Source organism: Pholcus phalangioides, unplaced genomic scaffold (genome assembly GCF_987345545.1).
Source record: "Pholcus phalangioides strain wild (caught in Gottingen) unplaced genomic scaffold, Ppha-v1.0 ptg000004l_1, whole genome shotgun sequence".
NCBI classification, from domain to species: domain Eukaryota; kingdom Metazoa; phylum Arthropoda; class Arachnida; order Araneae; family Pholcidae; genus Pholcus; species Pholcus phalangioides.
This window is the reverse complement of record NW_028301597.1, coordinates 1,253,620-1,267,382: the sequence shown is the minus strand read 5'-3', so window position 1 is coordinate 1,267,382 and position 13,763 is coordinate 1,253,620. Positions and strand designations below refer to the sequence as shown.

General features: G+C 33.6%; 1 protein-coding gene across 1 annotated transcript in view; it reads right to left on the bottom strand.

Annotated features, from left to right (window-relative positions):
* The window catches only part of LOC149086390 (uncharacterized), a 66,766-nt gene that overhangs the window by 30,321 nt on the left and 22,682 nt on the right, over nt 1-13,763 (bottom strand). The window contains exons 7-10 of the mRNA XM_089231771.1: nt 10,629-10,691; nt 4,768-8,517; nt 3,988-4,091; nt 1,844-1,939 (exon numbers count right to left, since the gene is read on the bottom strand). Of these exons, the coding sequence (XP_089087897.1) occupies nt 1,844-1,939; nt 3,988-4,091; nt 4,768-8,517; nt 10,629-10,691 (4,013 nt within the window). The remainder of the gene's footprint in view (nt 1-1,843; nt 1,940-3,987; nt 4,092-4,767; nt 8,518-10,628; nt 10,692-13,763) is intronic.

Below are 13,763 nucleotides of genomic sequence, written 5' to 3'. Positions count from 1 at the left end.
GGCATGTATGTGAAGAATGAATGTTTAAAACCTGTTGGCTGGCTTATAATTTTAGTGGCGTTTCCAAAAAAGGCTTTCATTCTTTTCATGGTAAAAAAGTGTGGATATTGTCAACATCCAATAGGGATGAAAATCTTATCTATTGGGAGTTTTGATATTGTCTGTTGCGAAGAATGTTTTCGGTGAAATTCCGTTTTACGATTTCTCAGAAAAGGAGTAAAAGATTATATTCTGAAACCAATGTAGAAGGGTATAACAATGCAGATGTGTTTAATTGTGATGAGACAAGCTTATTTTTTCGCTTTTTGTCAAACGAAACGCTTGCCTTTAAAGGCGAAAAATGTGAAGGAGGTAAAAAACACAAAAATTGTTTGACAGTTCTTTTGGATGCAAACTCAGACAGTTCTGAAAAATTGAAACAGTTAGTTATCGGAAAATCAAAAAACACGCAGTACTTTAAAAATGTTAAAATTCTTTCTGTGAACTATGATGGCAACAAAAATGGAGAGTTTTTTGAACAATGGTTGAGGAAGTCGGATAGAAAATTTTCAATTTTTTATTTTCATTTTGGATAATTGCACCGCGCATCCAAAAATAATAAACCTTTCTGCAATAAAATTATGCTTTCTACCACCTAATTCAACAGCAATTTCACAACCACTGGATCAAGGAATTATCCTAAGTATGAAAACTTTTTACAGAAAATATTATAGACCAAGAAAATTTGTGGATGTTGGAATGGACTTAAAAATTTGTTTTAGATGCTGTTGAAATGATTGATTCTGCATGGAAGTCACGAGTGCCACAATTTGGAACTGCTTACGTCATGTTAGTTTTTGTTGTGTCTTTGGAAAACGATAATTTATCCGAAGATTTCTCCCAAATTACGTGTGGAGAAAGCATAAATAACGCTACAGGTGATTTTATCGAGGATGAATTTGTGAACATTGACTTTGATCTTATAACTTTGGGACTTTTAGAGAACGACGATATTCTAGAATCAATCAATCAAGTGCTTCGTGTACCGAAGAAATAAGAGTCACACACAGAAAGTTCAATGAAGAAGTATCTGCACCATCTCGCCATGATGTATTAAAAACTGTAGATGTGATATGTGGATTCCTATGCACTCAGGAAAAAGCCGAAAAGTTGCGGGATAAACTGAACAGTGTAGAAGAATTTTTGTTTTTACTGTGGAAAGAAAAACAAATATACTTGATTATTTTTCATGAGGTAAATTTTTTCATATGTTTTGATTCTATTATGAAACAACCTTAAATTAAAATTAATGAAATAATTAGTATTTTATTTGATGGAATTGCTCGAATGTGTATAATTACGTACACAAAAACGATCGGACAAAAGTTTAGAGCGAAACCCTGCTAACTCGACATGTTTGTCTATACTTTTGGGGTGTCGAGTTACCGAGAGTCTACTGTATTTTATAAAACTTGAAAAATTCAACAGATTTGGTTTTAAAAAAATTTATTCATTGGTTACATTTGTCAAGTTTTAGAAAATTATTATATAACTTTTAGTGTAATACTGATCTTAGGATGGGATTACACTATAAAAGTTTGATAAAATTTCTTTCATCAAACTTGAAAAATGCAACCAATAAGTGCATTGGTTACATCTGAGCGAATGTAATGGATGCGCTTATTGGTTGTTTCTCTCAAGTGTTGTAAAACATATTTTACAAAACTTGAACAACCAATAAGCCTACTGGTTACATTCAGTAACCAATATGCTTATTGGTTGCATTTTTCAAGTTTCATCACAGAGCTCTAACAAAACTCTTACAGTGTAATCTCAGCCTTAGTTCGGAAAGAGTAAAACTTACTGTTTTTCCTAGTAAGTCACCAGCTGACACGCTTAAACGTTTACCTTTGTTCATAACGCCTTCTGAAAGCTTCACCAGTTTTTTAAACTGTGAGGGCTGTAAAAAAAAAAAGAAATGTCTCTCTCACATGTTTATTCTTTCAATTAAATAAAAATAAATAAAAATGTGGAACTTGAAAGAGTAATTTAAGTTTATTTCCATCATATTGATTCAGAATTTGTTTTTATATGCACCATGGACTGGCATTTTTCTGGAAGCACTTACCTACGGCCCCCAGTCTATCACAGAAGAGATGAAAATAAATTTCCATCTTATTTCAAGAAAAAACCTGAGCTTTGTCATAGCAGGGGGTCTGTCCAGACATTTTCTGTAAAGTCCTGTTTATGTAAAAATTTTCCCTACTTTTGTGAAAATAGTCATTAGTTTTGTGAAAAGTAAGTAATTTTGTGGAAAGCGAAACAATTTAATTTATCACACAAGAAATAAAATGCTAGATTGATGGTTCTGCTAATATGTATTTTGTGAATGTTCTGGAAAACGGACCTGAATTCTGGCTGGACCCCTGCTAGTTGCTTAGAACCAGGGTTTAATTTTGTATTTTATTCTAAACATGTTGCACAGGCAATTTAGCAAGCACTTGTTGAACTACTGGGTTCTGAAGACCACCTTTTAAAACTAAAATCATAGATCATCAGTTTTTGAGGGATATGTTTTTATTTTTCACTTAATCGAGAAAAGAAATTGTTTGGGGGGGGGGGGAAGGAGATATTTCAAGTATCAAATTTGTAAGATTCAATATCAAACATATTAACATCTTAAAATTCTTACAAAAACTTTGATAGACATCCACAGAGATGTGAGGTGAGAAAATTCTCGCGAGAATATTCACCTGGATGTAAAAATTAGAGAATAATTGAGAAAATTCATTTTTTCTTTTAAATACTTTAAATTTTGTTTATATTGTGAAATACAAATCAGTTTTGATTGCCTGAAACATTTACAAAAAACAAAAAAATTTTTTTTTTGTATAATCACCCCCTCAATGACAACTTTAGTTCGAGAATATTCTCAGAAGTCATGATGTCTTCCAAGTCATGATGAGAGGTTTTAAAAGTTTGGTTATAAAGATTTTAGAAACCTTTAGATTAAAACCTTAAAAAATTATTTTAAAATTAGATAAATTTTCAAAAATAAGTTCACAACAAAAGAAATTAAATCAAAGTTAATTGATAAAGGAAGCTATTCTTATATAATCACCTTCATTCTAAGATACAGAACTGTTTTCTTCAATGCACATACACTTAAATTCTGTATCACTCACATTTCTTTAAAAGTTGTGCAATTCAGCCTTGTTGGTTTAACTTTCTTGCTTTCAAACTTCAATATACCCATCTTCTTGATGGGAAGAGAGACGGGGACACTGAGAATATTCTCTCAAAGGACTACTATTATAAATTACTAGAGAATATATATTCTTATCAAAAATAATATTCAAGTTATTTATCAAGATTATTTATTATAATACATGTTATTTTAAATATATTCTTGATAATACTCTCTGGAAAGTGTTTTGGTAACTGAAGAATATTCTCATTGATATTCTCTGGAAGGAAAATTATTAATAACTTCAGAATAATTTTTATTATTTTTTATAAGAAAATTCCCCAATAATTTATGAAAGTAGTCCTTCCAGAGAATATTATCAAGGATATTATATGTAACTATATTATAAATAACAGGAGAATATTCTCATCAAGAACTTATAAGAATATTCTCAAGTTATTTATAATAGTATATATATATATACCAGAGAATATTCTCGAATATTCTCCTAGATGAGAATATTCTCCAAAAGATTATTCTTGAGAATTTTACATCTCTACACATCCATTTCCTTTGATTAGAAATTACATTACAGAGACCAGTATCATGTGCTAATTGCCTACATACAATGATAATTTTAAAAGCTTAATTCATTCTGGAGATAATTTTTTATAAAAGGTATATGTTTGAATAAAAGTCAGATGTTTGTTGTAAACATGAGGCTTTTTAAGAATTCTGAGATGGATTACTTCCACTAGATCACATATAAAACCTAAAAAAAGCTAATATTTGTCATATAATGGGAATTAATGTTCACATACCTCCTGAACATGTATTTCAGAGTCTGACATATTTTTTGCTTTATTTATAGAAAACCGGCTTCTTTCATATGCAGAATCACAATCATAGTCTGCATCTGCAGAGGCTATCATGAAAAAAGAAATTGATAATAAGTGAATTTCTTTAGTATCGACTGACTGCACATAATCAAATAGTTAGTCGAATCTGCTTATAGCAAACACAGGTGTAACAAAGTTTCTCTTAGATTCTATATTGCTTGCCTATAGACTATAATTTTTATTGCTTAAAATGGATAACTAATTTGGGGGAAACTAAACCTATGGTATAACAAGGTCATAGAAGACATATCTTTATTTTTAACTTAAAGCAAATAATAACAAAGAAAAAACAGAAATCAAGAAGTTACTGAAAACACTTAAATAGTATTTTAAAAGTGATATTAACATACATTTTAACATCTGAATGGTTCACAAAAATGCAATAAAATCTTATTATATTTTTGCTTCATGCATCAATCACCTCTCTTACTTGAGGAAAAAATCATAAAAAAAAAAGCTATAGGTTTTTAAAATTACTATTCAGATAAAGATTTCTGATGTGATATAAGGACATGCTTCTTCCCTTTTACAAGCATTAATGAACAAAATGTGAACTCTAATTTAAAGCTAAAATAAAGGAATTATAAAAATTGAATTTAAATCTAACATGCACCACTAAATCTCAATTTGCATAAATCATGATTAACATATTGGGAGAAAAATGTAGCTTTTACATGGAAAATAAAAATTATTTATGTTTACCTTCGTCAGATGATGATTCAGAAGATATATTGGGGTTCGATATTCCAATGGTGTGTACATCCTCTTTAAATAATGGATGACAACTTTTGTATATTTCATCTGGATCCCCCGAAGTCTTTCCTTGTCTATCATCTGTATACATCAGGTTCACATTTGAAACATTAGCACGACAATCAGAGTTACTTTGGGTTTTATGGTCCAGCAACACATTGGGCTTCTTCTGATGCATTTTACCTTGGAAATATTTGCCGAAAAACTGTTGCTGGCTCACCCTACGAAGTTCATTCTGATCAAGGTAATCTACGTCAGCATTTGAATTAATTACCTGATGATTTTTTTCTAGACCACGGCAATGCTTAATATTTGAACTGTATCTATTTTCTTCACATGGCTGCAAATATTTTTTGTCTGCGTATTTTACAGATGTTTGATTAGCTGATGGAGCTACAGATTTGACTTGAGAATCAGATTTATTTAATTGATTAAAAAAGTCAATATTTTCATAAAGTGGGCTTTCTGATCTTTGAAAATCAAGCTCTACACTTTTAGATGACTTTGGTAAAGCTTCCAATGAACAAGACATTCGCTTACTCAGAGAAGAATGGCCAGAAATTAGATTTTCATAAATTGGTTCAGAACAGTTATATTCTGCACTTTTCAGATCTGGTGTTGAAGCCCTATGCATAATATACATGTCAGAATTTATGCGTCTAGTTTTTTCAAGAGTATGACCGGCTTCATATCTGTTCTTCTCAGCATCCAAATATTTAGAATGAGATGTGTAAGAATCATTCACAGCTGGAGATTCACACTTGTTTCTGTACTCAAAACTTGGCATACAAACGACTTTGTCTTTTGTAACTAAGGCTTTACTATTTATTTTATTGACTCTTCGCCCGATATCAGTCTTAGTTGTAAATGTTGGGCTTTTGCACCTTACATTGTTTGGCAAGTCTTGTAAACTTCTGTGAGGAGTACATCTCATCACATCAGAATATCCAGGTCTTTCAAATGAGCTGTGATGTTGTGGATGTACAAAATAAGTTGACTGGCATTCAGGATGCAAGTCAGAATAATAATAAGGAGCAGAGTTAGGCGAGATATTCTGTCCAGAAAACTTTACATTATCTGGTGAAGTATTACCAAGATGGTCTGTAGGAACAACATCTGGTGTGAAAGACATATTTGTGGACAGAGGTACAACCAGCGTTGCCTCGACCGTGTGAGTTTCTCCAGTGGATGTGTTTTTATTTTTCTTTACATCGCAACCAGCATATCTATTGTTCATTGGTGATGGAGCATTTTTATTCAAGTCTGAGCCTGTTGCATTGTTTTGACTGCTGAGTAACTTAGGAGAATATTTTTTTTTACCACCTGAGCTGCTTTCTTCTAAATTAAATGGCACAGGATAGAGTTTGGGTCCTTCTGGTTTTTTACCCTTTGTATAAACTCTCAGTTTTCTGAAATGTATTTTTTTACCATCTTCAGATAAACCTTTCATCTGGCTGGAAACAAGGTGGCTGGAAGAGCAATTAATATCTATAGAACACGAAATGTTGGTTATTTCAGAACAAAAAAGCTCTTCTGGAATTGAAGCGCTCAAATTGGCAGATTCACAATTGAATGAAGAATGGTGAGATTCCATTTTTCCTGACGAATAATCAATATCCTGGTCTAATGACAATGACACAATCTCTGAATCGAAGGATGAATGTCCATCTGATCGCACTGACAATGTACCACCTTCATTATTTTGGCACATGTCTAACACTGCAGCCTGGTAGGAAGGAGTAAGTACATTAACAGATGTGTCAAAATCTCGACTTGCTTCATCATCAGCATCAGATGCATCACTGTCTTTGATTTCTTGCAATTGCAAAAGATCAGGAACTGAGTGATTTAACCTTGCAGGTATGATTCTATTACTGGAACACAACCTTTCAGCACTTTGGCAAAATGATTTATAGTCATCGGTCAATGAGATGCTGCTGGTTTGATTAATACTGACTTTGTTAGAAAAGGAACTGTTAGGAAATGTTTTGGCACTGCTCATTTTTGGGTCTATGGCATATCTTTTACTACTTTCATTACCAAGTTCATGGAGCTGAGCATGATCTGCAGCAGCGATTGAATGCCTGGGTGTCTCATAAATATGGTCCGATGATGATTCATCAGAGCTGCTACTGTCAGTATCATATGGCACATTTCTAACTCTTTGTTTCTCATACACATCATGAAGAAAACTTTGAGGACGAGAAATAGGTTCATTATATACTGGCTCTTTTTTACACATTTCTGAAATGTCTTTTGGATCTTCATGATTAGTAGGAAATAAGTGATTATCATCCATTGCAACATACTCTGGTTCTGCAAAGCTGCGGAGACCAGTCATAGGCAAATAAGCTTCTTCATCTTGTTCATATTTTTTCTTAATGACAGAAGAATCAAGTCCAGACAAATGTGTTGCATTTGAAGATGAGTGATACTTAGAGTCTGGAAGTATCGATTTTGAACTTGCCATGGTTTTCTCTTTCCTAATTGAAATTTGAGCTGATTCTTTTGAATTTTGTTTCAATTCCTTTGAATTCTCTATTTTAAGTGACTTATCATGTATTGATTTCTCATAAACTTTTTCTTTTCCACTATCAGCAGTTTTTCGTAAATCAGCAAGAACAGAAGATAATGGTGATAGCAATATTGGTGCTGATTTCATGGTCAATCCATCATCAGAGAAACTGTCAGCCGATTCATTAATAGCTAGTGCTTCAGTATCACTATAAAGACATCGTTTTGGAACATCTATAGAACACTGTTTATCATCTTTACACTTCTGAAATTTACTGGAATCTTTGCTATTTTTTTCAATAGCATTACTACTGCCATCAACACAGGAAGAACCTTTATTTCCCAAGATTAATGCATGTTGACAAGTTTCATTAGTAGAACCAGGCTTATTTTCAGATATTTCAAAACATTTTATGCGTTCTTGCACAATATTTGGAGGAGGAGCTTCACGTTTGCGTTGCAACTGCATTCTTAATTCTTCAAAGCTAACATGTTTTTTTGCAGCATTGTGCCCGTCATTTCTGGAATCACACTGATTACCTATAAAAATATCTGTTGTCATTATCTTCTTTCCAAGAGCCTCCTTATGGTCATCCTTTTTTTGTACCATTAAGCTTGTTTCCTTCGTAATACTCACGCAATCATCATGATCGTCATGGTCTGTGCCATCTAAAATTTCTGATATTTCAGCACCATCTATATTCTGTTGCACCATGCAATCATTTGGTAATGGCAATCCAATATCCCTGTCGAGATCAACTTTACAAGACTTTTTAGAATCATGACTCTTTCTTTCATTTTTTGTGTCCTCAATGGATTCATTTAATGAAGGTGTATGTGAATTTGCCTGTCTTGAATCCACAGTGAGAACATTACACAGTCCTTTTTTCTTCTGATTTGAATAAAATAGTTGTGAAGCTTTATAATAGTCATCTCTGCTCATATCCAGAGTTTTATAACAATCCTCTCTACCTGATTTAGCCTCCGTAAAAACCTTTCGATTATCTTTTCTTTTTGAAATCAACTCGGAATCATTACATTCATCATTAATAATAGAGATATTCACATAATCAGGAGATGCTTTGCTACGTAAATGCTTCAGGTGAGTCTCCGAACTTTTTAGAGTTAATATTTCACATTTTTCTTCCTCAGCAGTGGCATGGACTTTCTTTGGCAAGACATCATCTTAGAATAGAATTAAAAATATATATGTCATATGTTGGCTGAGATTCTTGAAGATGAACATGAAAGCAAACAAATTGAACAAAGTTCATACAAATGTCCAGTCGCTCACAAGTCCAACACCAATTATGTGAAAGCATATCAAGCAGGCCATGCTTTTCCCATGAGATTTACAAGCTATTAGCATTCTTTATGCGGTTAGTTCACATTAGTTATTTTTGCTGAATAATCACCATTAGTTCATGAAAACATCAGGTAACAGAAGGAGAAGTTGAAGAAATACGTTTTGTTTCGTTTTCAAAAGACACATTTGTTAGTCAACATACAAAATGACAGCCACAGTTATTAAGCACAATTATTGCATGAAGCAAACAATTTAAAAACCATGCATGAATCAGATACAACCATACCCAAAAAGCAAGACCTAAACATGACTGTTAAAATGTGGTAGTTTAATGTTAGTGAAAAACATGAAAAAACTGAATAATACTGCAACAACCACTAACATTGTTTATATTTTAAATTATGAGATGAAATTCAACTATATTAAATTAACCCATTTGCATTCTTACTCTAAAGCCAATAGTAATTCAATATCATGGCTAATCAATAAAGAAACTAGTTTCCATAAACTTAATGAATGGATTGATTCAGACTTGGTGATAAAGACACTCATAGAATTTGTGGATTATTCTGCTTATGAATGCAAATGGGTTAGCAGGCATGAAATCAAAGCTTTCATAAAAAAGAGGCAAACATATGCATTATTGTAAAATCTTGAATATTCTTGGAATCTGATTGATTTTTTTTATCCTTTGTGTTGCAGGTATGGTACGATGCCAATTATTCTTAACATCACATCATACTATACCTATTATAAATTCAAGGACTCAACTAACTGAACTAATATACAGTTGAACCCGTTATAGAGTCCCCCCCCCCCCCAAATATCCCCCCAAACCTGATTAGCACCAGAAGTTTTTAGTGAACAAATCTTCTATTTTTAAGCTTTACATACTAAACCATGATTATATATAATGCCAAATTTGTTTTTGTACCAGAATTCTGTGAAGTAAATGGTGCCATTAAAATTGGAGTTAGACTGTAATTACAGTATTAATTAATTGAGATTATCCACAGGCTTGATGAATATCTACTTGAAAAACTTCTCAGGTTTGTTACAAAACTTGTTGAAAAATGTTCTATTTCATGAATAAAGGAGATTTCGAATTGGTTTGGTAATTTTTCCTACCGTTTCCATATAAAGAACCTGATGTACCCTGCTCTATATATCTTCTATGAGATATTATGTTCTTTTATGAACAGATGGATACTAGACATTACTTTGTGTAACTTTTTTTTCTTCCAAACCAAGCACAAATCCAGTCTATTGTCTGAGTTGCGCTGGAAGTGTGCATGTATATCTAACAGTTCGAGCGATGCCATCTATTTGTCAAATTACAAATGAAATGCAACAATTGAATATTGGTACCATTGCAGGCTCGTTGCTCTCCGTGGCAAGACTTTTTAAAGAAGATATGGGGCTGGAATTCGTGCCTTCAAGTTAGAAACCACAGAAAACCAACTTCAGCCAGCCACCCACTGTCCCATTGATGGGGTTGAAATGTGGGTTCTCCCGATACAAGTCCATCACTATGACCACAAGACTGCAAAGGAGCATTTTGTGTAACTGAACATTTTTGTACAGAACCCTTTGGAATCAAAAATCTGCTTTTGTACATATAAGTAAAATATTATTTGGAAGTAGAAAAAAAAACTGTTTGCATTTTGTACAGCAAAAATAGTTGATCACTAGTATAAGTGAGGTTATACCTTCTGTAATATTCATGTTATGTTTTAAAAAATATATCAGTTGATTTTCTGTTTTTTATGGATGCACACAGCTGCTATGCTACCTACATTCTCATAATATGGAATGCACAATTCTGATTTCTCTCCCAAGTAAGGGGGAGGAGGGTACTTAAAGGACAGAAATGGGTTTATGAAACTGAAATCTGGTTGAATAAAAAAGAATATCACTGAAAAGTCAGATGTATGTATGGTATGGGTTTGTGACCACTTTCTATTTTCTGTCAAGAAGAGAAGAAGCTTACCTTCATCATCAGAGGAATAACTGGTATTCAAGTTCTGTTGGCATGAGAAAGAAGTAACAGAATCTGTAAAAGAAGAAGTTTTAGTGAGCGAAACAAGAAAAACTGATATATTTTTTAGATAAATATCAATATGACATTTTTAGGTAGTAATACATACACAAAAATTTGTTTTTTTCTGGGGATGAAAGATTATTTATATAAATGTAAAACATGAATTTTCTTTTAGCAGCAGCAACATGTGCAGCTAAATGCTAACAGATGGAACTGAGAATTTGGTACATTTCACCTTGGCAACAATGTTGAAAAGTTTCTTGACCAAAAGGAAAAAATGTTTTATCATAAAGTAAGAAAAAAAAATTGATTAGTTTTTATTGAACAGAATTTTATACTAAATAAAATTAAAAACAGTTATATAAAAAAACCGTGATCTAACAAACGGTTTTCAAGCAATGAAGAAAATGTTAAAGAAAAATCAAAAGTATGCCAATAAATGCTAAAAAGAAAATTGGCATCCTTTTAATTAAAAGAGCATATGATGGTGTTAACTTGATGAGTTAATTAAAGATAGTTAATCTTAACGAGATGAGTTAATTGATGGTAGTTAGGGAAAATCGAAATAGTTTATGGATATTATATAATAGTAGTAGTGATTCATGGAAAACGAGCAGAAAAGAAAGAAAAGTGAGAGGTTACAGTGAAGGTAAAAGAAACCTACGATGGTATAAGAATGTAGGTCAGGAGGCAAAATTTTGGGTAATAGTGAATCGCATGAGATGGGAAAGTTTAATCCCAGGAGACAGACTGTTGAATTTATGGGAAAAGCTATATATTTTGGAATGCAGTTGTATGTAGTCGAAGATAATAAAGGAAATGTAATAAAACGTGACCCTAGTTGAGAACGTTAGGTGGGTAAAATAATATTCGTGTCAAGCTGAAGACCGTGGCACTGGAAATCTTATGAAAAATAAGATAAGGCTAATCTTTGTCGCTGGTCAAATGCATTGATTTACGAAGGAATGTGCGTCTAGACGGTTTCTATGGACGTGGAGCGGATCTAAATTAAATGGTAGGGTCAAAGGTTATGGGAATGTGAGATTTTCCCAAAGAAGGAGATGGGCCAATGAAATTATGTTTAATACTAAAAAGTGGTTCAGACGGGAAAAGAGAATTTCAAGATGGGCGAATGGAAAGTCTTGAAATAGCGCAAAAAGGTGGAGTTGAAATTATCAATCAAAATATAAAGAGATTTTAACAGAGGGATAGGGGGCATTCCGCAAGCAGAGGAGAAGAGAGAGTTTTTGGTAGTTAGATCAGAGGGATAGGAATCTTAGGACAGAAGGATGACGTCGAAGAAATTGTGGTCTAGGATCTTTGATGGGGTAAGTGGTGCTCAATATGTATTGTCATGTTTTTAGAATATGTTCCTCCACATCACTGAAAAAGTTAATTGTTAATGTGCATGTACCTGTGTAATCTGTAATGACTCATTATAATAATGTAAATAAATTCAATGTAAATTTAAATGGGAGTATACGTAATTATTTTCAAGTCTCTCAATAACTTCTAATTAGTTTAGAATATGTTTAACCCTGGGTTAATACGGGGATTTGGGGTTGCTCTTCACTATAGAAGGAGACCTCAATCTCAGTAGGAAGTTACACAACGCGATGGGCTACCAAGCATACGGGGAGAGCCAACAATGGTGCCGTGACAGTAACGTTACATATAAATGATTTTGGAGACTGAAAATAATTTTTAAATGTTTATAATTTTGTTTTCAAATAAGTTAATTAATTGAATCTGGTACTTGCACTCAATTAAACACTAAACAAAATGAGCCACAGTAATGAAGTAGAATCATCCGGTGACAGAGCAGCTGTCAAAATAAATACAATTGCGGGTTATTTAGGCCTCCTTAATAGTTTCTCCGGTTCAGAGCCGTCTTATCCGGCGGAATATTTCCTCCAATCTATAGAGGAAATTGGTAGAATTGCGGAATGGGCAGATACAGAAAAGTTGATTGTGCTTAAAGCAAAATTGAAGGGAAGAGCCGCTGAATTTCTGGCAAACAGTCCGGAACTAAGAGAGGAAAGAAATTATGAGAGATTCAAGACAGAATTTTTGAGACATTTCAAGAATGAATTTCCTTTAACTTACCATCTCCAGAATTTTACGGGATGTAGACAAAAACCGAATGAATCGGTCAAGGATTTTGCCTCGCGTGTAAAAAATGCTGCTTTCGGTTTCCTGCAAGGAGCAAATTTCAATAGTCCAGATGTTGAACGATTGGCAGATCGTACTAAATTGTCACAATTTTTAGCGGGGCTGAACCCTAAAATACAAAAACATGTATTAAACCATGACCCCCAAGATTTGGCCACCGCAATCAAATTTGCTGCCCTTGTAGAGGGAAATGAGGGAATTAGTCGTAACTATGGTACAGTAAATACCATAGAGAGGCAAGCAACGGGCAATTCTTTTGAATTGAACACATTGCAGTCTATGTTAGCGGAAGTAGCGAAAGAAAGTATGCTCCAGCGTACATCAATGGAAAAATTGGCTCAAGAATTACGAGAAGTAAAAGAAGGAAATGTCCTTGCTCGTAGGGGAAGAGGGGTCCCACCACAAATGTCAACTACCCCACTTCCAGCTCAACGTAATATGCAGAGGTTTGAGGTGCCTCCGCGATTTTCGGGTCGAGGTTTCCAGCCGAGAGGGAATCTCGCGTGTTTTGGATGTGGGTCAACCACCCACCTATTGCGAAATTGTTTTCGCAGAGGGAATCCCCGTCAGCAGCAGGATTTTCGTAGGGGACAGGTTTCTTCCAATAACTGGGGCACTAGGGGAGAGACAGGGTTTTGTAAACAGCAGGTTTTCCGACCTCGGAAGTGACGGTCATGGGGTAGGGGAAGACATGTAAATAGAAAAGAAAACATTGTATATAGGATTCAACAAAATCAGGTTAGGGGTTTTCCTCTACCGATTGTGACGGTGAAAGTCGGAGATATAGAATTTTGTGCTCTTATTGATTCTGGTGCTTGTATTAGTGTAATTGATTCTAGTATTATGAACAATATAATGTGTACTGTGAAGTGTCGTCAATTAAGAAATCAAAATATTGAAATTCGTGGTGTA